We start from the raw sequence: 27,191 nt of genomic DNA on the forward strand, positions 1-27,191 counted from the left end.
GCAATACTTAAATGAGAAGCAGCATTAAAAAGAGTGCGCTGGGGATCACGTGATGCGGTGAGCGGAGTAGGACGTGTGCAGGAGAGCTCCGGGTGCCCCGATCCGTTGCGTGATTAATCTGCTTTAAATTCGGCACGGAAATCCCTCCCCACGAACGGGATAGTCATTAGTAATATCTCACATGTCTATTACCACCTATATGAATCGATCGCCCACGGTTATGCCGATCAGATCCGCGAGACGAGACAAAGACAAGACAAGCACCGGGGATCCCAAAATGGCGGCGGTACCAGCTCCCGCAGGGCAAAAAAGTTTGGATCCGGACCTGACAGCAAATTTTAAGGCCATTCTTATGGACGCCTTGGATTCCAAGCTCGGGGCTATCTCCACGCAGATTGCAGATGTGAAAACGGCGCTCGATGAAATCAACCCGCGGTTCGACCGGCTGGAGGGCAGGGTAAGCCTAGTAGAAGATGATGCGTTGGCACTCACGGGCAAAATTGCGGCCCTGGAAAAATTGGTAGACTCACAAGCCTCTAAGCTTGAGGATCTGGAGAACCGGGCCCGCAGATCCAACATTCGGGTTATGGGCCTGCCCGAATCTCTGGTGGAAAGCAATCTTGGATCCTTCTTAGAGAGCTGGCTCCCGGACGCCTTACATTTGCCGGAGCTTACTAACTCATTTCGGGTTGAGCGTGCACACAGATTGGGCCAACGCAAAGAGGGAGACAATCGGCCACGGATGGTTATTTTAAAAGTCCTAAATTTTGCACACAAGCAAGTTATTATACAGGCTTACCGGAAAGTTACTGATTTGGCGTACGATGGCAAGAAGGTGCGGCTCTTTCAAGACTACTCCGCGAGGGTCTCAGGGTTGAGGCGGAGCTTCTCCCCGATATGTTCGGCATTGTTCGAAAGGCAGATCAGGTTTACTCTACAATTTCCAGCACGCCTGAAGGTCTGGCACGACAATCAGATTTCTTTTTTGAGACACCGGAGGAAGCCCAGAAGTTCGTGAAGGCGAAATTACTAAAACTGATCGGCAGTGTCCGGCGGCCATCTTGGCCACGTGGCGGCGAATCTTTTTGCTATGACAGGGGCGGCCTTTCCTCACTGAACCTGATGGGGGTTTTAAGGTTGGACAGCTGGCACCTTTTGGACACGGTACTTTTTCTCTTTGGCTCCCTCAGCGGGGCTCTGACTTTCCGCAGAGTTCTGGGACCCCGGTAGCGAACGGACACAGTCTGAGCGGGGAACGCTCCTTCTTCTTTTACTTTGGGCTCTCTAGTGAGCTTGGATAGACGTTGGGTGGTGACAGAACCCACGAGACACTCTTTTGTTTGAGTATTAGGGCCACAGAGGTCCTAAGTACTTTATTTTCAACTGAGGACTAGCACGGTCGTGCTTTGTCTTTTTCTTTTCTTTCTGATGTGGTAGCGTGATGGTGACACGATTGCCTTTCCTCTACGTGGGACTTATATGGGCTTTTATATACCCTTTTGATCTAATGATGCTGTTTCTAAATGCCCTCTTCTCTTGTTTTTTCTTCTTTTTATTATTTCACTATGTTATGGGGGGGTGGGGGATGGGATAGGGGCACCTGAACGCATGGCGACGTGATCTCTTCCCTATTTTACGGGGAGTTACTTAAAAGGTTGGCTTCTTCTCCACAGGAGGGGGTTGAAGCCCGGTGTGTTAAGTTTTCTATTGTTGGTTTTTTGTTCCAGATGGGGGTAGTGGGGGGGGGGGATGGAGAGTGGGGGGGGGGTGGGGAGGGAAGGGGGGGGGAAGGCCATGGGATGGGTGGTGTGAGTCTTAGGCAGTTTGAATGTTTTATGTTTGCTCAGATTGGTGAGGGTCACAGAGTTAGTGTCGGGAGGAACATGACTGTATGTGAGAGATGCTGTTCGGGTGTTTCTTTTTGTTGGGCTATTCTCATTGGGAATAGTGGGGGTGGGGAACTCACTTGCATTTTTCGTTGGTGTGTTGGGAGACGCAAGGTCCGGGTCGCAGGAGTAAACTTGTTATTCTGCATCTTACGGGAGTCCCATGTTTCAGATGGCTGACACTATGCGAATAATTTCGTGGAATGTAAACGGACTGGGTTCCCCGGTTAAGCGTTACAAAATCCTTAAACAACTTAAGTCTCATAAACCGACTATCGCTTGCATTCAGGAAACCCATCTCTCTGCACTAGAAAGTGGCAAGCTTAAAAGAGACTGGGTGGGAGAATGTCACTATACGCCAGCACTGGGGAAAAAGGGTGGGGTGGCCATACTGGTAAATAGGGCTGCCTCTTTCAGCGTTTCTAATACTGTCCGGGATACAGAAGGCAGATTTTTGCTAGTGTCTGGTCTTCTCAATGGGCAGGAAGTAACCATTTGCAGTCTCTATGCCCCCAATGCATACTCACACCTTTTTTTTATATATGTCTTGGAGCAACTGGTAGAGCACACTAAGGGTTACCTGGTAGTGACGGGGGATTTTAATCTTCCTGCGGATCCTAGTGTGGATAAAACGCCGCCTGGAGCAGTGCTCCCCAGTAGAGGGGGGAAGGGGGTTCCCTTCTTGTGCTCTGAATTTTCTCTATTGGATGTGTGGCGTACGCTACATCCCGGCGAGAAAGACTACACGCACATATCCAGGGTGCACGCTTCCCTCTCTCGCATTGACTACATCCTTACCCCGAGAGGTGGACTCCACACAGTTTTAGATGCAGCGATAGGACCACAGGGGGCCTCGGATCATGCTTTGATTTGGGTGGACCTACGCTTCCATCTTGGAGACAGTGGGGACCGGATGTGGAGATTTCCAGGTTTCCTGCGCTCTGATCTGTCCTTTAAGACTTTTCTGCATCACAAATGGGAGGAGTATGCCAATCATAATAGTCAGCACCTTTCGAATCCGCAATTGTTCTGGGAAACGGCGAAGGCCGTTTTGCGGGGGGAAATCATTTCTTTTGTGGCAGCCCGAACCCGGAACCTTAACAAAACTATTTTAGACCTTGAAGCCCAATTGAGTATTCTCAGGCAGGAGTTCATTTCTCATCCTTCCCCCACTTCCCAAAGAAAGTATTTTGCAATCTTAAGAGATCTAAATTGTGTTTTACACCAAAGGGCGCAGAGAGCTTTCCAAGTAGGGGAACGGAATTTTTTCCGTTATGGCAACAAAGCGGGGAAACACCTAGCCAATTTAGTCCGGGCCCACAGGGGAAAGACTTTTATACCAGCTATGCGCAACGAGATGGGGGCCACGGTCTCTACTCAAAAAGAGATTTGTGAGGTTTTCCGACGGTTCTATGAACAACTTTATACTGATGATGTACAGGGGGGAGCGAAGGAAGAGGCAGCGTTTTTTGACGGCCTTAGGCTTCCAAATCTAACTAAATCTCAACTATCATTCCTCAATAGACCCATTCTCCCCATAGAGGTTCTAGCTGCTGTCTCTTCTAGCAAGATGGGGAAGGCGCCAGGACCAGATGGTTTTTCTTTTGATTTTTACAAGCTCTTACAACACCACCTAGTTAACCACTTGACAGATTTTTTCAATGATGCAGTTACTAAGGGGGCCTTTCCCCCGTTTTTTAACACTGCTTACATAACCGTTCTGCCCAAGCCAGGCAAGGATCCATTATATCCCGCGTCTTACCGACCCATTTCGCTGTTAAATTGCGATTTAAAGATCCTTGCTAAGCTGCTCGCCAACCGATTAAATGTGTTGTTGCCACAATTAATATCGACCCCGCAAGTGGGATTTGTTAAAAATAGACCAGCTTGCACCCATATTCTCAAATTGCTCACCGCCATGAGATCTTCGCTATCCCAGTGTTCACCAGCACTAGTGATTGGCCTGGACTCGGAAAAAGCGTTCGATCGCGTGTCTTGGCCTTATTTGTTCTCGGTCTTACAGCGCTATGGTTTTGAGGGAAACTTTTTGACTTATCTTCATATGCTATATGCTCAACCTAAATCCCACATAACGGCCAATGGCTGTAAATCAGAAGAGGTTCTTATACAGCGGGGGGTGCGTCAGGGGTGCCCGCTTTCCCCACTCTTATACATTTTGGCTATTGATCCGCTACTCAGGAAAATTGCAAGCTCACCACTTATTCCCGGTTATGGGCCTGCAACTCAGGAGTTCTCAATAGCCGCGTTTGCAGACGATATTTTAATCTATCTTACGGAACCCCAACAGTCTTTACCCCCTTTGCTGAGTCTTTTGGAGAGGTATGGCGAATTTGCTGGCCTTCGTATCAATAAAGATAAATCGGAGGCCTTAGACGTAGGGGGAAGAGTGAAACCACAGTGGCGTGGTTGTTTTCCCCTTAAATGGGTGACCACGCATATGAAATACTTGGGCATCCTGATTCCGCCTGATATAGGTGATTTCCATAGACTAAATGTGGAGCCACTGCTCGAGGCTACTTCCTCCATGTTGAAAAAATGGCAAGGGTTACCCCTTTCAATCACGGGTCGAATACAACTCATCAAAATGATGATTTTGCCCCGGTGGCTTTATCTCCTTCAAATGACCCCGATATGGCTAACAGGGAAGGACTGTAAGGGGGTAAATGCTGCTTTCCGGAAATTCATTTGGAATGGGCGTAAAGCTCGATTATCCCTCACGATTTTAACACAGCCTTATAAAAGAGGGGGACTAGGCTGCCCTAACCTCCGTAGATACAATTTAGCCTGTCTCCTTCGTTATGTGAAGGACATCTTGGGTGGGACGTCTCACTATACCCCTGTTGCACTCCTGTGTTCTTGGTGGAATCAGAAGTCCTTGAATCCGCTCCTCCAACTCCCTCGAGCCCAGATGCCAGTGGGGCTTCTTATGCAACCGCTCATTTGGGCAAGTAGGAAAGCATGGGTGTATTTATGTTCCCAAGCACAGTGCCATTACACGCTCACACCGCTGCTTACCATATGCGGCAATCCTTTGTTCCCTCCTGCGATGACATCGTCCATATTCCATAGATGGAAAGAAAAGGGACTCACCTGGCTGTATCAGTGTTTCCCTTCAGAGGGGGTCCAGTTTTATACCTTTCAGGAATTACAAAACCTTTTTGAACTGGCCCCCTCTGATCATTTCGCTTACAGACAGCTGCGAGATTTCTGCTTTTCCCATAAACTGCTTTCGCTTGAATCCCCTCATTTTTGGGTGGTCCATAAGGTAATCTCCATTCATAAACCTCAAAAGCCCACTATTGCGGCCTTTACCCGGGCGTTGGAGTCGAATCTCCAGATAGACGCCGTCTCCTGTAGCTGGCAGCAATGGGTGAAGTGGTCTAAGTTTACCCTTACCAATCGGGAATTTCTATCCTGTTTAGAACGAGTCCCTGAGTGGACCGAGAATGTACTGTATCGAGAGATACAATTTAAATTCTTGAGACGGTATTATATGGCGGCTGATAGGGCCTTTTTGGCTCATGTAACGGAATCCGCTACTTGCATCAAGTGTAAAACGGAGATGGGCACATATACCCATTGTTTCTGGGACTGCGGTGAGATCTCCCTCTTTTGGAGGGAGCTGATAGGGACCTGCAGCTCTTTGCTTTCTCTGGATCTCCCTGTTGACCCCACTCTCTGGTTGTTTGGGATTCTACGGAATCCCATACAGGGGTTGGGGAAGTACGAGCTGCAGTTCCTGCGTAGAGTGAGTCTGACTAGTAAGAAAGCCATATTAGCTTGTTGGATATCCACTTCACCTCCACAACATGATATATGGTTTCGATTATTGATTAAGCTATTTACCTTAGAGTACACTTGTGCTCAGGAAGCCACTGACCAAAAGCGAATGTTGCTGGGAACTATTTGGAAGCCGCTGGAGCAGTATTTAAAACCCAACATAGTCACAGACCTGTAGTCCGAGGGTAGGAGCAGTTTTCTCTGGGTTTTCAGATTCTGATACTGGAGATGCCCACAGAGTTGGTATTTCCCTTAACTCAAGAGGCGTATGACCCTGACATTCTTATTCTTATCTTATTCTTGTCTTGTGCTTCTTCTCTGTCTAAGTACTCACACATGTTCTGAGTTGGGGTGCGGGGGGGGGGGGGGGGGGGGGAGAAACCGGGGATTGGTTAAATAGTGGTACTGTTTTTTGAAGTTTTGGATAAATATTCTCCCGGGAAGGTTGGGACTGTTTGGTTGTTTACTCTGTCTACATAATATTCCAAGATGTGTAATCTGGCTGTTTCTATTTCTTGGGTGTTGGTATGGCTATTTCATTGTACTATTTCACTGTATTATTGTCTTCTACGCATTGTGATGGCTGTTTCAATGTGTGTAAGTTGCACATTTTGGTTCTTTCTGCTCCAAAAATTAATAAAACAGAAGTTACAAAAAAAAAAAAAAAAGAGTGCGCTAAAGGAGAATTGTGTGTCCGCCGTGCTCAACAGTTTACTGCATCGGACGCCCGATTGCAACAGTCGCTCAATGCAAGTGTCCGACTTCATCCCGCTTCTTTTTTTTTTTTTTTTTTGCTATAATTCACTTCCGCAACCTCAGCAAAATATTAGGTGCCTTTTGCTATGGACGTCCAAATTGTGTGGCCATAAGAAAAGTGAAAATATATAATTATTCTTCTCCGCGAAAAGCAGTAAATTAAGGTGTCACAATGTTACTAAGGGGGAGGACACATTTATCACAACACAGAGAACCTTTTTTTTTTTTTTTTCCATGAGCCCTTGACTGCAAGCTGACTCTTACTCACCTTCGGAGGCTGGAGTTAAATTTGCCGTGCTAAAATGTGTGCGTTGGGTGAGAGCTAATAGCCAATGTCCTCATCTACATGCAGTTTACTTCTGACAGGAGCTATCAGGTATGCTTTTTGTTTGGGTGCACATTTGTAAGCCCTAATTCTCCTTATTGCATCGGGGTGCTAGTCTATAGCGCGTCCAAAACGTGTGCCCACCTGCACGTAAACCCGTGTGCTAGGCTGAGCACACTTTAAACATTGGCCCTCCACCCCTGTTTGTTCAAACTCACCTTCCCCTAAGTCTGCTCTTTGGTTGCCTGTGCTGTGTTCACATTTCTCGCGTGTTGCCATGTTGGTTTTGAGGCGGGGGTCAGCTACAGCGTTGGCAATGCCCCAAATTGACTTAAATTTGGTAGCAGTTATTTAGGGAGCCAGCCCGATGGCTCTGTGGCAGTGCTGTGTACTGGGTTCAGATCCCGGCTTAGGTCTGCTGCTCCCTTGGCCAGCTGGGGGAGGGGGGGGCAGGGAATGCTTCAGAGACATTGTTCATAGCCCCTTGGGGGGGGGGAGGGGGGTACAGGGCCAGCAGAAGCATTAGGCGGAATAGGCAGTGGCCTAGGATGCCAAACGTGGGGGGTGGCAGAGTGGCCGGCAAGGGCGGCAGTTTTGCAAGGTCGGATGAGATGAGAGATGGCGCGGAGGGAGAGAGAGATGACATGATGACATCACCGCCCAGGGTGGCTGGACACCCTTCCAACGGCACTGGGAAAGGGGGGGGGGGGTTGTGGAAGGAGCTCTGGGGTCACTGTCACAGTAATCGTGGGGGCTACAGTAAATCCCCGGGCAGTTCAGAGCAGCCAACTTTTCAAAACAATCGGGGGGGGGGGGGGGGGGGGGGGGAGGGAAGGTGCCAAACCCTACAACAGCGTACCCTTCCCTGGACACAGTTCAGGAGTTTGCTCAGTATTGGGGTTGCTCGCGCAGCCATTACAGCGTTGGTGCCAATGGGGTAACTATGGTGCCAGATCCCAGCCCTTTTCTGACTGAGCTGAAAGCACAAAGGAGCAGGGGGGAATTGGCAGAAGCACTGTCCCCCTCCCCCCCCCCCCCCCCCCTGGAAAAAAAGGTTAAAAGGTTATGAAAGAGCTGCTTTGGTTAAACATAGATGTTTATTCAAGAAGGGATGTGCCAGCCTGGCCGGTCTGTAGTAGGATCTGGGTTACCTGTCTCTAATAGCACTTGGGGCCAGATGGGCTGTGTTAGGGGGAAATAACTTGTGGTGCATCTGAGCCTGCCTTGTGTCGCTTTTTCACTCTAGCAAAGCTTTCCACCTTGCTAAAAATGCTGCCTTTTGTTTTGCAGTTCCGTCAAACATGTAAGGTAGTGGTATTCAGCCTACCTCGATTTAAAAATGAATGCTCATTATTCCCCTGCACCTCGGTGAACCTTCACATCAGCAAGAAAACAAAATCGCAGGTGGCATCACGCAAACCAGACCCAACTGCAAAAAAAAACCCAAACAAATTGCGAGTTAAATCAATATGCTAAGTGAAATGTTACTCAGCAGCTGGCCAGCTCAGGCGTGGTCTCTCTCCCCACATCACACCCCCCCCCCCTACTGCCCTACAGAGGGTCTTTAAGGGTCTCATCGTACAATAAAATGCACTCAGACAAAGCAAAAGAGAGAAAAGGGAGGGCACTGGGCCTGTGCGCTTGTAAGCTCTCACTGTGCATCCTGGGAGCCCCACTCTTGCCTACGTTGACCCGCTAGTGGAACAGTGAATGCAGACTCTTGGTATGTGGGTCATGTTACTGCTGCAGGGTACAAGGACAAAAGGATCTTTGTCCTTCTGGGGGTGAGGGGGCTCCTTACCAGAGCCCACATGCACAACTGCTACTTTTTAACACTGTTCAGAGGGAGAAACGCTGAGATGGAGAGAAATCCTGGCCAATCTTGGCAGAATGATAACTAGCCGAGGAAGCACTTATTTGTGGAATTTGTGGCTGGACACCAGCCAGTGGCTTGCTGCGGCCTAGCAAGGTCTGCAATGCTCACTGAAAGGGACTGGGTGGCACCATAATCGAAGTATGCGACTGGCACACTGTTTCCACTAGCTTCCACCATTTAGTAGCCGCCATGCAGTGACACTCTGGGGGCCATGGCCCACCCTCCAAGACACGGCTTTACATTGTAATGTAGTAACATAGTAATGATGGTTCATCCAATCTGCCCAGCAAGTTTCCTATGGTAGTAAATACAGCTCCGTGCAGGATACCCCTATGTTTCTATCAAGGGTAGCAACCACCATTCCGTGCAGGTTACCCCCCCATGTTTTTCACCAAGGGTAGCAATATTTACAATCAAAACCAAGCAATCGTCAAACCCAGGACCAGTGCAAGGGTAGTGGGTGCCCTAGGCAACTTCTGCCTTGCGCCCACTCCCTCCCCCTGTTCACGCCGTCCCCGCCGGTCTTGGGCCAAACCAGGGGCGGATTGGCCTATCGGGGAATCGAGCATCCCCTGGTGGGCCGGTTGCTCTAGTCACGTGGTCTGCCGAGCGCGGCCGTGACAGAGCCGCGCTCGGCAGACCACGTGGTATCTCCTGGGTGGCGAATCCCCGGGCCGGTCGTCATCAGGAATCTGCCGCTGGGCCCAACTCCTCCTACCTTGCTCGCGCCGTCTACTGTATATTTCTCAAGGCTGTGAGCAGCACACGCTGCTTGCGGCCCAACGAAGCTCTACTCTTCTTTGCCACGAGCGGCTCAGCTCATGGCACCACCTGGCTGCTCTTCGGCGCCCCCTAAGGGATTGGTGCCATTGGCCACCGCCTACATTTGCCTAATGGACGCGCTGGCCCCGGTCAAACCCATAACAAAATTACTGCTAGCAACATTTTTACAGGGTGAGCAGCCTTCCTGATAATTCAGACAATGCTGCTTGGATGTGCTTTGCTTTTGGACTTGGCCGTAGAAGCAGTCCTGTGCTTTATCCCTAATGTTTGCTTATCGGTAAAGTCAGGGCCCAGCGTTGACTGTCATCTGAATCCAATTCCCCTTTTTTTTTCCCCGCCGTCGAAACGGAGAGGGATGTTGCAGTTGTGTCACAAACATCAAGGCTAATTGGTGAGGGGAAGTAATCCCTGCGCCTTCTGTTAACGATAGCAACTGCCACTCCGGGCAGGTTACCCACAGGCACCCTTTTCAAGCTACCACAACTGCCAACCATGGTTCAGTCCCGCTGGGATGAAGTATGATTATTACTAGCATCTTTAAAAATGTTAAAAGTCAAACACTGGGCTTCATAAACTGCAGGGAGCTTAGCAGGGTTTAATTTGTAGACAAAGAAGGGAGTGGGAACTGTGGAGTGGGGTGGCTGGGGCGGGAGGGAGAGAACAGGGCCAGGGGGTGAACTGTGGTGGTTGGGGGACCAGGGCCGGGCGTGAACACTCTCCCCCCAAACACGCACAAATTCTCTCACACACACACACACATGCACAATCAGGGCCGGCGGGACCATTAGGTGGACTTGGCGCGTCACAGCCCAATGCGAGGGCAGCATTTTTTTTTTTTAAACGGAAGGAGGCTGCAGAGGCGGGGGCGGCGGGGATGTGGGTGAGATCCCCTTTGCAAACAGAGTGCTCGAGGTGCAGTTTGTGCGATTGGGGTGGGGGGCTGAGAGAGAGAGAACATCACCGCCTTCCAGCGGCACTGTGCACAATACACACAAACACACTCTTCACACTACTTTTCTGCAGGGGACCGCAGCTGATCTATATCGCCAGCTCTGCTCTGCTTCATCAGGTCCTGGGAAAAAAAAGGTGCCAGTTTTGGGTCATTCTGGCAGAAATTAAGCCCTGGGTAACAGGCACAAAAAAAAGGGTTGAATTAACCCAAGTTCAACGCTTGTGAGCAGTTCTGGCAATTGCCAAGGCCAGGGGCGAAGCTGCTCACAAGTTTCAAACTCGCACTCATTCATACACAACACACAGTCAGCTCCTTCTTGTGCCTGTTCTTTGCCCTACACTCAGGCCGATTCAGTAAAAATCGCAGGAGAGCGGGCGAGCGCCTGCTCTCCTGTGCGCGGGATTCAGTATTTAAATGAGGGCCCACGGTAAAAAGAGGCGCTAGGGACACTAGTGCATCCCTAGTGCTTCTTTTTGGACAGGTGCGGCGGCTGTCAGCGGGTTTGACAGCCGACGCTCAATTTTGCCGGCGTCGGTTCTCAAACCCGCTGACAGCCACGGGTTTGGAAACCGGACGCTGGCAAAATTGAGCAGCTGGTTTTCAACCCGACAGCTGCAGGCCGATTTAAATTTTTATTTTTTTTTATTTTAAATTTTTTTTTACTTTTGGGGACCTCCGACTTAATAGCGCCATGATATTAAGTCAGAGGGTGTACAGAAAAGCAGTTTTTACTGCTTTTCTGTGCACTTTCCCGGTGCCGGCAGAAATTAACGCCTACCTTTGGGTAGACGCTAATTTCTGAGAGTAAAATGTGCGGCTTGGCTGCACATTTTATTTAGTGAATCGCGCAGGAATAACTAATAGGGCCATCAACATGCATTTGCATGTTGTGGGCGCTATTAGTTTCGGGGTGGGGGGGGGGGGGGGGGGGGGGGGTTTGGACGCGCGTTTTCGACGGGCTATTACCCATTACTGAATAAGGGGTACAGCTAGCACGTCAAAAACGGCGGAGCGCACTGTACTGTATCGGCCTGAGTGTTTGCTTCAGATCACACACACACACATACACAGGCACGCACACACACACATGCACCGGCACTCTCCTCTTCCCTGCAGGATAGCAGGGCAGGGCTGGATTAGGGAGCAGAGTGGCCGTTCTGTGCTCCAGGCTCACCTCCTCTCCTCTTTTTCCCTGTGGACTGCCTGGAGGGGAGAGGCTGGAAGAGAATATCCCCCCCCCCCCTTTTTCTGCCTCTTAAATCTGAAACGAAGTGGAGGAACTGCCTTCCAGACCATTCCTCCATAGAGTAACTCCTGGATATTACATATTATGAGAACATCAGAATACTGGGTTTGTTTTTTTTCTTGGTAGGGGCCGGCAAATCAGGCATCTTTTTTGTTGACCCAGCACTTTTTTTTCCTGCTCCAATGGTCTTCCAACACAATCAGAACCTGCTTTTAGTGGGCCACCATCCCATGAGCCTTCATTTGCGACTATTCGGGTCATTTTCTGATTTTTTTTTTAAATTTTTCTCCCTGACCTCCCGTCTAGCCCAGCTGCTGTACCAGCAGTCCTCAGCCAAGGGCCACAGAGCATGGCTGCTCCCTCTGTGACCCTTGTGACGTAGGAAGTACTGAGACTGAGACCCCTTTCTGCTGGGAGCTGTCCCTGGGGCTGGCTGCAGCCCAAACCCATGGGCCTGGCTTGGCTTTTCATGCAAGAAGCCGAGGAAGGACAGAGCTGCGGAATAAGATTTTGGTTGCTGGAGCTTCAACCAAGGGACAAAGCCACAATCCAGTGGCGCTGGCTGCAGCTTCTCTGTGCATTTTATTAATGAGGAAGTCAGTTTATTCATCGCGTGTGTTGTATCTAGAGCAGGTAAACATTGTAGTGCAGGGCTAGTTACAGACGGATGACTCAGGCAGGCACCATGTCTGACTTACCCTTGTTCTTGCTCACCCAGAGTCCATGGTGGCATCTGGAAGTCACACTTGGAAGTTCCAATTACTTCATTATTTCTTCCAGTTGCCGTCTGTCTTGACAGCAGGTAGCACAGGGCTGGTATTGTTAGCGGGCAGCGTAAAGGTGCAGGCTGCCAGTTCAAATCCTGGATCGGTCTTCCTTGGTGAAATGGTGTGAGAAAGTCAAACTGATCCAAAGGGGGTTTTTGGGGGTTTTTTGTTTGTTTGTTTTGGCACATGGAACAAATAATGAAACCATTATGTGTCCATCTGCGATTGGGTAACCGGCAATCAAACACGTTGTCATCATTATTATTATTATCATGATTTGTGTAGTGCATACCAGATTCACGCAGTGCTGCACAGGGATACATAGTGGACACAGTCCCTGCTCCTTGGAATTTATAATCTAGTCAAGACAGACAAAACATACAAAAAGCAAAGACGAGGCTCTGAGTTAAGGTGGCGAGGCCACGGGGAAGATGAAAAGCAAAATGAGCTGTGGGTGGGATTAATTGAGGAAGGGAAAACGTTCATAGACTGAAGAATGAGGATAAGAGTTAATTTTTGAAGGCAGCCAGTGGGGTGTGTGGAGCATTTCCATTTTAATTTTTTGTTTTTTTTTTTAACTTGAGACAGATCTGCACCTGAAAAGCAGCTTCCAGTCTTCACCTGGCTGTCCTTTCATAGCCAGACCAACCTATTCCCTCCACTGAGTAGGCTGGGAAGGATTTATGAGTGAGCAGAGTGAAGTAGATTAAGAGCTGAGCTCAGCTGAAGACCAGGACCAGCTTAATTTGGTGAATCAGAAGCAACACCTTTCTGCTAAACAAACATCCACCTGCAGGTTTCCCTTTCAGTCTTTTAATAGGCTGGGAAATGGCATAAGGAAAGCATTTGAATGGCAGGCATGAGCTACATTTATGTTATTAGTAGCTTTAATAAAGCTATTCTCTCATTTTGCACCCATGACAAAGGTTTTTATGGCTCAGCTCCAGCTAGAGATGGGCTGAAGGTTCCCTTACTAGGATCAATCATAAACATCTCCTTTTGTAGGAATTTTGCCACCAGTGGAATTGGTTGGATTGCAGAGACTGCAATAATAAGGTTCCTGAACACTGGGGAGCAAAACGGCAACGTTCCCGATGTGGAGGTTGTCACGGGCCCGATATTCAGTGCCACTTAGCCGGCTAAATTCAGACTTATCCAGCTAAGTAATGATGTTTGAATATTTGGCCGCATTAGTGACCACTTAGCTGGATAACTATTTATCCTCCTAAATAGTTAACCGGCTAAGGGGTGGATGGAAAGGCGCATTGCAGGGTGCAGATACTTAGTTACCTGGTTAACTTAACCAGTAAGTGGCGATATTCAGACTTATCTGCTTAGTCAGCTGGATAAATTAAATCTGTCTAAAGTTAGTCTGATATAGCTGTTAGTCATCTGGGTATATTTTCAGTGGCGCAGCTGAATATATCAGGGTCGGCCCTAGAGTAAATGGTGCCCCCCACCCAACAAATCCCCAATGCCTGGTCCTTGGCAGCAATTAGTGGGGGTGGGGTGCATGCAAGCTTTCTCTACAAGTGAGCAGTGGGAGCCCACCTCCTCAACGTCTGCACCACCCTCTTCCTTACCCTCCTACCCTGCCTCTTATCCCCCCCAGCAACCTCTTTTCTGTCTTACCCCCTCCCCTAGCATCTGCTCATGCCTCCTTTCCCTACCTCTTATTGCCCCCCCCCTAATCCCCAGCATCCATCCCCCCAGCTCCTAAACCCCCAACCCCAGTATCCTGTGCCCTATTAACCCCCTCCCCTATTCACAGCATCTGCCTCCTGTCTTTCCCTTTCTCCCTCCCAGCCGTCTCCTCCTTGCCTCCCCCATCCCGCCCTGCTGCTGCCACCACCACTGCATCTGCCTGTGCCTCCTGCCTCCACCCCGGGCGAGACACCATGTTTAGCAGCAGAGCCTCTTCCACCGCTCCTCCCGGCCCTACCAGCACGTTCAGCACTTCCGGGCCTGCCCCTGCGGATCTCGGGGTGCGCAAAGTCAGTCCGCGAGCTTTGAACGTGCTCACAGGGCCAGCGCTGACCGGAAGGCGCAGTGACAGTGGTGGCAGCAGGAACGGCCGCCCCCTCCCAGCCTTGCTCGGCCGTGCATTGTTGAATGCACCGCAGGGAGCAGGGTCAGCGGTGTGTCCCCCCCGGGTGGTCGCTGTTACGGGCAACACTCTGCCATACCGCCCCTTGCTGCATGGTGCCCCCTGGATGATCGCCATGCTGGACCCTACCCAAAAGCCCGGCCGGGGCTTGCGCAGGGCAGAAGGGCAGCAGAATCGTTCACCTCTTTGTGCCTGAGAGGCAGAAAGGTTTTGAATAGAAGAATGGCAGATTAGTGCTTTCTTTTCACTGAGTCGTCACAGCCTCATTCTCTGAAACCGTCTTGACATTATCTAACGCTCAAGCAGATCAAATTAAGTCATTAGGTTTGACTGCATAACAATTTAAATATTGTGATAATTAAGTTCGGCTGTAGGCAAGCAGACAGGTTCCAAGGTAATGACAGCTCGAGGCAGGAATGTAGCGTAGATGAGGATAAACTCTTGCTTTTTTCTTCCCCATGTTTTACGTGGATTCCAAGAAATACAATTCATTTTCAAATTCTGTCCCAAAGGTGGACATGGAAATAGAGCTGAATGATAAAGTAATACCTCGGCTGTTCCCCCCTTCTTTCATGGACCTCTCACTCCAGACGCGTGCCCTGGGTGGCCCCAAGAACCCTAACTGGTACAAAAGACTTAGGTCAGGCTAAGAGCCGTGGGGTAGCCCTTGTGCTAGGGCACTGTAGATGCTGATTGATTAGACCAGAGTGGCTTTTTAAGAGGCGAGTGCTGTCATCCGCGCAGGAAAAGTGGCACTGGCCTTTTAACAGGGATTTTTGCATTGGAGACTTTAGGTAAATTTAAAAACAGATAAAAGTCACATTTGTCTGTATTATCTGATAGCATTCCAGCTATATTTCTTGTTTTTTTGTTGGGTTTTTTTTTCAACCAACAAAAAAAAAAAAAAGGTTCACAGATGGAAGCATCGAAAACTTCACGGCAGCTTGGAGTTCTTGCTGTCTCTGGCAGGAGTAAATATAAATAGGGCCTGAGGGCTCCAAGCAGTGAATACAAGGCGTGGCTGCATTTGGGTGAGTGGTAGGCATTATGGGGAAGCATCCGTGATGGCTTCTCCTCCTGCACATTCCCTGACTTTCTCCTGAATGTCTTATTTCATGGCAATTGGTGTTCAGCAAAATTCAAATATCTCCAGCCACTCATCGCTCCAGAGGCTCAAACCATGTTGGTGTATGGAGCCCAGAGCACAAGTGAAAGCAATAACCAGAAAGATGTTTATCTGGTTTGTACATGCCGTCTCCCATGCAGGGGCAGTCTTCGATAGCCCTAATAGATGCACAGTCCTATAAATGCAACCACATATTAAATCCATAGTTTATACTTATTTTGCTAAACTTCGTATGCTGCGTTATCTAAAATCATTTCTCAGCCTGAAGGATTACCGTCCTGTTCTCTGATCGCTAATATTTTCAGCATTAGATTATTGTAAAGCTTTCTGCATTGGCCTTCCAGCAAGCACCCTGACATCTATGCAAATCATTCAAAATACAGCCACACAAGTACTTACAAACGCTAGAATCCGAGATCACATTGTCCCTGTTCTGCAATCGTTACATTGGCTTCCGGTTCAATGGCGAATCCAATATAAGCTAGCAGTTCTGATTCACAATCTACTAAATGACCTACCTTCTCCTTGGATCACTGCCACCTTAAAACTCTACACCCCAGTATGCACTCTCCGCTCACCCCAACAAGAACTTGTTAGACATGCCACCACCAAAAACTGGCAAGAACGGGCGCTCTTCACTGCAGGCCCCACATTAGGGAATTCATTACCCACAGCAATTCATAACAGAAAAGAGCCAAAGGCCTTTACCAAAGCTCTCAAGATCTTTCTCTCTAAAGAAGCTGTTGACACTTCCACCTAAAGAGCTCCTTTTGATTGTATTCTGTTTCCATCGATTTCTTGCTCTTCTGTTGATCCTGCAGTATCCTCTCATTATTTGTTTCTGTTTGTTACATTGTTGTTGTTTTTTAACATGTTCATTCAGTTTTGTTATTGTTTCTCATGACTTTTTATTGTTTAATTTTTATGTGTGTAACATTGTACTTCAGCCCGAACGTTTTGGGATGGAGTGAGTAATAAATATAAATAATTGAAATAAGTAAATAAAATACTTCAGATCATAAGGCTTGCCATACTTGGGTCAGACCAAAGGTCCATCAAGCCCAGTATCCTGTTTCCAACAGGTACCTGGCAGGTACCTGGCAGGTACCTGGCAGGATCTCCAGGGATGGAGAGATTCCATTTTGCTTATCCAAGGGACAAGGAATGGATTTCTGCAACTCCACCTTAATAATGGTTAATGGAGTTTTCCTCCAAACCTTTTTTAAATGCAGGTACACTAATAGCTTTCAGCACATCTTCTGGCAATGAATTCCAGAGCTTAATTATGCAGAGTAAAAATATATTTTCTCTTATTAGTTTTAAATGTATTGCTTAGTAACTTCATTGTGTGCCCCTGGTCTTTGTACTTTTTGAAAGAGTAAACAACCGATTGTCCACACCACTCATTATTTTATAGGCCTCTGTCATATCTCCCCTCAGCTGTCTCTTCTCCAAGCTGAAGAGTCCTAACCTCTTTAGCCTTTCTTCATAGGGGAATCATTCCATTCCCTTTTCATTTTGGTCGCCCTTCTCTGTACCTTTTCTAATTCTGCTATATCTTTCTTGAAATGTGGTGACCAGAACTGAACACACTACTCAAGATGAGGATGCACCATGGAGCGAAAAAGAGGCATAACGATATTCTCTATTTTATTCTCCATTTCTTTCCTGATAATCCCTATTTGCTTTCTTGGCTGCTGCTGCACACTGAGCAGAAGATTTCAGTGGATTATCACCTACATCCTTTTCCTGAATGGTGACTCCTAAAGTGGAATCCTGCATTTTGTAGCTTTAATGTGGGTTAATCTTCCCTACATGCATCACTTTACACTTATCTACATTAAATTTAATTTGCCATTTGAATGCCCAGTCCCAGTCTTGCAAGGTCCTCTTGCAATTTCTCACAATCCTCTTGTGATTTAACAACTTGGAATAATTTTGTGTCATTGGCAAATTTGATCACCTCACTCGTTGTTCCCATTTCCAGGTGATTTATAAATATATTAAAAAGCAGTGGTCCCATAACAGATCCCCGGAGCACTCCACTATTCACCTTTCTCCACTGGGAAAATTTACTGTTTAGCCCTACTCTCTGTTTTCTACCTTTTAGCCAGTTCCCAATACACAATAGGACACTGCCCCCCCCCCCCCCATCCCATGACTTTTTAATTCCTAAGAAGTTTCTCAGGAGAGACTTTGTCAAATGCTTTCTGGAAATCCAGATCACTATATTACTGGCTCACTTTTATCTACATATTTATTTACGCTCTCACAAAAATGTAGCAGATTGATGAGGCAAGACTTCCCTTGGCTAAATCCATGTTGGCTTTGTCCCATTAAACTAGGCCTATCTATATGTTCAGCAGTTTTGTTCTTTATGATATTAGTTTCTACCATTTTGCCTGACACAGACGTCAGACTCACTGCTCTGTAGTTACCCGGATCACTCCTGGATCCCTTTTTAAAAACTGGCGTTGCACTGGCAACCCCCCAGCCTTCAGATACTATAGACACTTGGTAGCTTATTTTCAAAAATTAATTAGCCGGGAAATGTTACGTCCACATGCTAAAAGTTCCCACAAACTTCTCTCCTGCTATCTGTGCGGGGTCGGCTGCCAGGGGGTAAACATGGCACAAGTCCTTTTGAAAGTCATTATCTACTCATGTTTTCCCTCCCCTTTCTCCCCCTCCCCTCCCCCCCCAACAACATAACACTCTGCACCCCTGGGAGGATCTCTCCTTAACCCTACTAAAAGTATCCACCAGGGAAGGCCGCAGGCAGCTTCAGCCAGCGAGGAGGGCAATGTTCATCCAGGCCAAGGTATCCAGGGAAACGGCTTTGAAAATTGCCCGGAAAGTGAATAATTTAGTTGCTTATTGAAACAAATAAAAAGCCTGCACACCTTCCCCCCCCCCCCCCCCACACCTATTTCTTACCGGTAGAGGGCAGCCAGGAAGCACAGCCCTACTGCCCCACTACCCTCCCAGTCTGCAGAGGGATGGGAGGAGAAGAGAAGAAAATGAAAGAGATAATTGACTTATTTTTTTATCATTTCTATTTTTTTTGTGTTTGTTTTGCACCTAACGTAAACGGGCTGCGGAGTCCATAATCTTTTGATTAAATTGTGACCTTGGCGCTGCATAGCTGGAGCTGTTCTGTGACTCACGGCTCCTGTCTGCTCGGTTTATGGCTGAGAAAATCACTTTTCCGATTGAAAACGCAGCACAGGCTAGGACTGGGGCAGGGGGTGAGTCTCCCAAGAGCTGGCATCGTTAGGGTGGGGGGCGAGGGGGGGGGGGCAATTCCAATATCCAATGAAAGCAGCTCCTTCGAGAATCCTCCCCCAAGCTTTTTACTCCCTTTGCTTTTTTCGCCACGGGGGCTCCATCACAGTGCGCAGCACGCTACGTTGGAACGTTAACGCGTGCCTTTGGAGGTGTCGTGCTATATAAAACAAAGTGAGTGCGTGCCCGTCTGGTGCAGAGACCGCAAGAAGAGTGAGGGCTTTATGAGAAGACAGAAAAATCGAACGTACACGCGTAAATGGTTTCTCCCCCTACCCCCGACTCTGCCCCCCCTCCCCCCCCGCAATGCCTCTTTGTGGTGCGCGGAATTGCGCGCACCAAACTGACTTGCGCGGGTACGTTTACGTGCGCTGGGCCCTGACTGATTTTCAAAATGCCATCTACATGCATAAAGCAGGGCTTCATCGAAAATCAAGGCCTAAGGTTAATGAAACTCGAGTGCAACATGCTAGGGATGTGGTGTCCTTCTAAATGACCTAAAAACATTTACAGTATTTGTTTACAGCGTTTTGGGTCGTTTGCCATCCAAAATGACACAAAAAAAACTAACAAAATATCATTTTTGTCTCTTCAGCATGGTCTACGCTCAAAACCAAGTAGGGATGGTAACTTTAAAACGAGCACGTGTGCGCACATATGCAAGAGTTTTTTAAATTGTCCGCGCAAGTGCGTATCATTTAAAATGCACCTAACACACACGTGTGCTCCTAGTTTTAAATAATTATGCCAGTAAATGTTATTTGCGTATCTTCCTTAGGAATTTTTCAGCTTTAACACACGCAGGTAAGCTGATTTTAAAGCACATGGCCATGAAGGAAATAGCCAGCCTGACCCATTAGTCCACCAGTTTGCCCAGTCTGTCTCTAGGTCATTCAAACCCCTCTGGTTCTTCAGCCTGTACTTCCCCATTTACTGAGACCCCTCACCCAGTCTTTTTAAAGAACAGAAGTAAATAAGCACGGGTAACAGCCCGATGTGCGCTGCGGGTGTTGGATTTAAAATCCGTATTTACGCATATAAATGCTGGTCCTGCCTCAGAATGCCCCTGAAATGCCCTAACTCTGCTCCTTCTTTCCTCACATTCGGGCCGATTCAGTAAAATGCGCGGGAGAGCTGGCACTCCCAGGCGAGCGTCTGCTCTCCCAACGTGCGCCCAGGCCACTCTCCTGGGCGCGCAATTCTGTATGCAAATGAGGACCTGCGCTAATAAGGAGGCACTAGGGACACTAGTGCGTCCCTAGCGCCTCCTTATTGGCAGACGGGTTTGACAGCCGACGCTCAATTTTACCAGCGTCTGTTGTCAAACCTGCTGACAGCCATGGTTTCAGAAAACGGATGCCGGCAAAATTGAGCGTCCGTTTTCCAACTCACGGGCCGTGGGCAGTTTTTTTTTATTTTTGGGGCCTCCGACGTAATATTGCTACGATATTAAGTCGGAGGGTGTACAGAAAAGCAGTTTTTTCTGCTTTTCTGTACATTTTCCCGGTGCCAGCAAGCGTTAATTTCTGAGAGTAAAATGTGCAGCTTGGCTGCACATTTTACTTTCTGTATCGTGCGGGAATAACTAATAGGCTCATCAACATGCATTTGCACTAAACATGGCACATGCATTTGCATGTTAAGGGCGCTATTAGTTTTGGGGGGGGGGGGGGGTTAGGACGCGCGTTTTCCACGCGCTATTACCCCTTACTGTATAAAGTGTAATAATAGCGCGTGGAAAACGCGCGTCCAAATGGGGGCTAACAGTGCACTCGGCCTGAGCACACCGTACTGAATCGGCCTGATTGGCTTGCTCAAGCATGCACATATACACATGTATGGCCTGATTTTCAAACGCATTTACATGCTTAAAAATGAGTTTTCCATGTGTAAATGCACTTTACCTGTGTAAGTGGGCTTTAGAAAATTGCTACATCTGCCATTGAATTTTCCATAGGATTTACCCGTGTAAGTGCACTTTACGCTTTTGAAAACTGCTACAATAGTAGTTACATTTACATGTGTAAATCCTTTTGAAAATAACCCCCGTAATTGAGCTGTTTTAAAACAGGAGTTGGTCACACTGGGCCCAGATACTCGGGTATAATGCAAGCAACTTTTACAATTCACCCCAAAGTGCGCACTTTATGTAAAAATATATAATCCACGCTATTTTATCTATCTATCTATCTAGTTTTATATACAGTTGTTCGGTTTCACCATCACAACGAAACAAACGAAAAGAAAGATATAGGTGGGCAAATGAAATAACGAGAAATGACATAAGGGCAGGAAAGGCCATTTTCCTCCGTGCCCACCCCTACAAAATATCCTCGGATTCTGCAGAGATCAGGCTCTGGGCAGGCACAGGCTCTTCCCAATGGGCCGGAACATGCATGCAGCAATGTATAGGCAGCAGCAGCAGCGGCAGCAGCAGGGCGAGCCCTTTGCCCTCTCTCCCCCCGGGAAGGCCATCGCTACCGCAGCTACTGCACCGTCCTGCCACGAGGGTCGGCGGTGCCTTCTCCTCCTGCCCCCGCCCTCGCGGACTACAAGCCCCAGCGTGCCCAGCGCGGCCCCAGCTGACATTAAAAGGCAGAGCGAGGGTGGCGAGCCGGACGGGAGAGCTCCGGGGCGCTGCAGGCTCGCGCTGAGACTCTCATCCGGATTCTGGCCATGCTTCCTCCTTGAAGTCCCTGGATCCGGTGCCTGCGCTTTGGCGAAGCAGAGGGAGGGGAGGTGGGGGTTTTTTGTTTTAATTTTATTTTCTGGAAGGGGGTTATTTGCAGTCTACGAGAGAGACTTCGTCCCGTCACCTCCCGGTTCCCGATGCCGAGGAATGGATAGCGGGAGCGTCCGAGCCGAGGCGATGGGAGAAGGGAAGCCGGGCGAGGGCGCCGCCGCCGCCGGGGTGCGGGCGGCGGAGGATCGGGGCTCGCCCGCTGCTGCCGCCGCCGCGGGCAGCGTCGTCGGCGCATCCTCGTCGCCGCCGCCGGCCGGGGCCGATGCCGGGCGGCCCCCGGACCAGCTGCGGCAGTGCCAGCACATCCAGACTATGATCGACATCTCCCTCGCCAACCTGCGGGGGCTCCGCACCCAGTGCGCGGCCAGCAACGACCTGACTCAGCAGGAGATCCGGATCCTGGAGGTAGGGGTCCGGCCGGGGATGGGGGAGGGCAGGGCTGAGGGCACTTCTGCACCTCCCAGTACCCACTTCTCTTACATTTCATCCAGGACTGGGGATCTTCTCCTCTATCCCGCATCCAAGGGCACGACATGTGAGGTTCGGGGGTGAGGAATGGGCAATTGCAACCCTTGTAGAAAGACTTGGGGTGGCATGTGTGTGTTCATGACGTCATGCACGGGGGGCATTAGAAGAGAATGACTTTTACCCCCTCGCTTCCCTGAAATACATTGCATTAAATCGATGTTATTTGTAGGAAAAATAAACACGATAGGATTGGGTTTGGGCCGATTTCTCGCTGTCCTTGGAACGGTACCCCTCACCAGAAGGTCTGGGCACCCTTTCAGCACTGTGAAAGTTATCTTTCTGGTGGTGGTGGCGGGGTAGGGGGGTGTTTTCAAAGTATAATTTGAATTACTGGACAGTGGGCATAGGCAGAAAACAAATAGAAGACATAAAAAAAAAAGCCATGTTATAGCTGCTTTTTTTTGTGATATATGTGCTGCAGGGTGAGTCTGTATATTCATTCATACCGTTTATATGTTTTATTTCCAGGGAGACAAATTCACAACTTGATCTAAATATTTTTCCTTCCTATCACTAGTTCAGGGATGTCCAACTGTGGTCCTCAAGAGCCACAAACAGGCCTGGTTTTCAGGATATCTACAATGAATATGAATAAGGTAAGATGTCCATTGTATGCAAATACACTCTTGCATATTCATTGTGGATATCCTGAAAACCAGGCCAGTTTGTGGCTCTTGAGGAATGGAGTTAACCACTCTTGAAATGGTTGATAAACCTGAGCTTTTCCTGCCTCCAGCCAATTGATTACAAACAGAAATATTAAGTCTTACATATTCTGCATACTTTTTTTTTTTTTTTTGGTCTGTTTTCTTGTGTTATAACTTCAACAAAAAAAAAATAACTGAAAGTGGTTTTGATTGTGGTGTGCTGTAACATGTCTGTCAGCCCGATGAACTATCTGGAGGTTAAAGGTGAAACTGGAAGTGATGGTGGGAGGAAGAGACTCTGTTTAATGTATTTATTTACTGGCCTTCCAGTAGTACCTTGGGAGAATCTGGCATCTGTTTGATTGCTGGGTTTTTATCTCTTTTAAATAAATCAAATGTTTAAGGAAGGCCCATTATAGATCCCTTCATGTTTGTAAACATAAAATGTGATAAAATCCAGACGTAAGCCCAGGACCAGTGAGGAGCAAGTAGGATGATAAATATAGCACCGTTGTTTCCAGAGGCTGTGCTGGTCGCCTTCTCGAAGTTAAGGGCTCGGCGTAGTGGCTTCCCCCCTCTTTTAAGACCCTTTCTTTGCTTCTGCCAGCCTCTTGTGAAGTTCTGCACACGCCGTTCGCAGCGGTCGACTGCAGGGTGGTAGGAGAGGAACCCACAGCGCTTTCCAAGGAGACCTCTCCCCATCTCCTGTCTCCAAAAGGAGAAAAAAAATTCCAAACTGCACAAGATTTTTAAAGCTTCCAAGAGCATTAACTTAAAAAAAAAAAAAAAGCCCCTGCCCTGAGAGGCTTTTATCTGAAGGCCAGGCCTTTTCTCTTCTCCTTGGGCCTTAACGGACCTTTGGTTACAGCACAGACAGAAGTTTCTTCTGAATCATTCAACCTTCACAGTTCAGTTTATTCCCCACAGAAACATTTCCAAAATAACTTTCACTGGCTTTTCCTCTTTGAAGTTAATTTCTAGTTTGGCTCACAGGGCAAGAAGAGTTCACAGACTAAGACTCGTCCCCAGTGATCATTCCCATGGTAATATTTGTTGTTTTTTTTTTTTTTGGTGAGAAGGTAGGTGTTTATCTTGCGTTTGCGTTGAATGTTCAGACTGGGACTGGGCAAGCCACTATGAATTTAATCTGTGATGCTTCCAAATCCGGGACGACTGGTGGTACAGGGTATCCAGGTGTTATTACTACTTCATTTTGACCCAGACCATAAAACCTGGCTCCCTTTGGAACCAGATGCATGTGTAGCCTGAGCCTAGCCAGTAGGTGTTTCTATTATGTGATGGTTGTGGTTCCCTCTTGTCCAGAGTCCCTTGCTGCTGCTGCTGCTGGCCTGCGGAACAGGAACCAAGTCCAGTAATTGAATCTGGGTCTTCTGCATGGCACTGCCATGGGGCCAGCCTTGCTGGGGCAATCTAAAATGCAGCCACTTCTACTCGGTATTGTATTTAATTCAAGCATACTTGACCAGCCTCTCCCAAATCCGATCCAACCCAGTTTCTCTTTTTTTGAGACCTGCATGCAAGTTTGGACAGGGGGGGGGCGGCTCATGGACCAGTGCTCATTTGATACCTGACCTATGCAAATTTGCTGCTGAAGATTAGATTAGCTAGGCAAACGATTTAGATTATGCGAGATGACAAAATGTTTTTCACATGTGAGAGAGAGGTCCGAAGTGGTATAGTGAAAGTGAAAGGTGATAAAGATCAATGGGTGGAGAGAGACGAAGAAATGACAGAAATATTAAACAAATACTTCAGTTCAGTGTTCACTAAAGAAGACCCTGGAGAAGGACTGCTGCTGGTTGACAAGACATCGATGGGAGTGAGATGGACTAAACTCCATTTACAGAAGAGAATGTATGGGAAGAGCTAGGAAAACTGAAAGTGGACCAGGCCATGGGGCCGGATGAGGTTCATCCCAGGATACTCAGTGTTATTGTTTGGAAGGTTTTGGAAGGACCCTTGGACACTGTGGCAGCTGACCACGCCCACTGGGGGAAGTCCCGTGAGAAGCCACAGGTTAGGCTCATCTTTGGGATGCACAACACAGAGTTATATCTTTTATTAGACAGAGTTGTGAAGCCACCAGAGGTGGCAGTAGTGAGTAGAGATGAAGCCCGGCTGGGCTTGGGGTTCCTCAGGATACTGGAACAGTGATTTCCTCTATGGCTGTGACAGCGGTTTCTCCCGGAAGGTGACACAGAAGCTGGAACAGAGGCAGGCCCTCAAGGAACGAGTACCTGGTTCCAGGGAACAGCTCTGAGGAAATTAAAAGTTGGTAACTCACTGATGTAGGCAGCAGCTTCTTCCAAGCAGAAGAGAAGTTCAGGCAGCGAGTCAGGGAACATGGGCCCTCAAGGAGCGAGTACCAGTTCCTGATAGCGACCTGCAAGAAATGCGAGAGGCCCCCGAGGAGCGGGTACCCCATTAGGATAAAGTACAAAGGTTGGAGAGGCAGAGTATCTAGGTACGGAGAGCGAATCCCATCTGTAAGGATTCCCTTGCTAACTCGATTAGCTAGCAAAAAGTATAGGCTTTTGTATCTGGGATGTGTGATGTCTTCACAGGGGGACGCCCCTGAGGTTCGTGCCAAAGAGAGAATAAGAAGCAGGGCCGCACGGCGCGCACGCGCCCTATGGTACCTGACAACATGGTGGGATGCAGTGCCCAAGACTGACCAGGGACACCGGAGAGGACGGCAGGCAGACGCCGCGGGAGGAGCTGCCAAAGAGGTAAGGAGGGCAGAGTGGAGACATCGGGACGCGACAGTCGTAACACTAAGGGAGCTCAGAGATACCTGGAAACGGGAGTGGTGCCAAGTGATTGGAGAAGAGCTGTGGGGGTCCTGCTTCACAAGAGTGGGAGCAGAGAGGAGGCTGGAAACTACAGGCCGGTTAGCCTCACCTCGGTGGTGGGAAAATTAATGGAGACTCTGCTGAAGGAAAGGATAGTGAACTATCTACAATCCAGTGGGTCGCTCGACCAGAGACAGCATGGATTCACCGGGGGAAGGTCCTATTAGACAAATCTGATTTTTTTTGATTGGGTGACTAGAGAATTCAGTCAGGGAAGAGCGCTTGTTGTGATTTACTTGGATTTCAAGCAAAGCTTTTGATATGGTCCCACATAGGAGACTTGTGAACAAAATGAGAAGTTTGGGAGTGGGTGTCAAGGTAGCAGCGTGGATTGCAAACTGGTTGACTGACAGGTAAATGGAACCTACTCTAAGAAAGAACAGTGTTAAGTGGAGTGCCAGAGGGATCGGTGTTGGGACTGGTTCTGTTTAATATCTCTGAACGGTTTGCAGAAGAGATAGAAAGTAAAGTTTGTCTATTTGCAGTTGATACTAAGATCTGCAACAGAGTGGACACGCCTGAAGGAGTAGAGAAAATGAAAATGATTTAAGAAAGCTTAAGACTGGTTGAAGATTTGGCAGCTTGGATTCGCTGCCAAGAAGTGCAGAGTCATGCATGTGGGATGTGGTAATCTAAAAGAGCTGTATGTGATGGGGGATTAAAGACTAATGTGCATGAACCAAGAGAGGGATCTTGGGGGATAGTGTCTGGCGATCTGAAGATGATGAAGCAATGTGACAAGGCAATAGCTAAAGCCAGAAGAATGCTGGGCTGTATGTGGAGAGGGATAATGAGTAAGAAAAAGGAGGTGATATTGCCGTTGTACAGGTCATTTGCGAAGCCTCACTTGGAGTACTGTGTTCAGTACTGGAGACCTTATCTAAAAAAGGATAGAGACAGGATGGAGGCATTCAGAGAAGAGTGACCAAACTGGTATGGGATCTGTATCGGAAGACTTGTGAGGAGAGGCTAAATGATCTGCATATGTATACCCTGGAAGAGAGGAGGTGCAGGGGAGATATGATACAGACCTTCAGATTCCTGAAAGGTTTTAATAATGCACAAGCCTCAAACCTTTTCTGTTGGAAAGGAGACAGTAGAACTAGGGGGTCATGAAATGAAACACCAGGAGGGATGCCTCAGAACCAGCGTCAGGAAATATTTCTTATCGGACAGGGTGGTGGATGCTTGGAATGCCCTTCTGGAGAAGGCGGAAAACACAAAAGCAGTCAAAATTCAGAGGGGCATGGGATAAACACCGTGATTCCCTAAAGGCTGAAGGACGAAAATGAAGAAAGGGTGCATGGGGGAAACCTGCTCGGTGGCGGTTACTACCCTTAACCAATAAGCCTCCATGCTTTTTTTTTTTTTTAATTTACTCTTTATAAATTTTTCCAAACTTTACAAATGTGGTATTACAATACAGAAATAAAATGTAGCATTGATTAAACATCAACTATGCATCTAATTATAGGAAATAATTCTTTCCA

General features: G+C 48.1%; 1 protein-coding gene across 5 annotated transcripts in view; it reads left to right on the top strand.

Annotated features, from left to right (window-relative positions):
* Nucleotides 1–21,625: 21,625 nt before the first annotated feature.
* KSR1 (kinase suppressor of ras 1) overlaps nt 21,626–27,191 on the top strand; it is a 170,726-nt gene continuing 165,160 nt past the window's right edge. For 3 of the 5 annotated variants that reach the window (XM_029611978.1, XM_029611982.1, XM_029611983.1), the window contains exon 1: nt 21,626–22,058. In XM_029611978.1, the coding sequence (XP_029467838.1) occupies nt 21,750–22,058 (309 nt within the window). In that variant the 5' untranslated portion in view covers nt 21,626–21,749. The remainder of the gene's footprint in view (nt 22,059–27,191) is intronic. The other 2 variants (XM_029611980.1, XM_029611981.1) reach the window with 1 other exon arrangement.

This window comes from Rhinatrema bivittatum, chromosome 8, assembly GCF_901001135.1.
Source record: "Rhinatrema bivittatum chromosome 8, aRhiBiv1.1, whole genome shotgun sequence".
In the NCBI taxonomy this organism is placed as follows: domain Eukaryota; kingdom Metazoa; phylum Chordata; class Amphibia; order Gymnophiona; family Rhinatrematidae; genus Rhinatrema; species Rhinatrema bivittatum.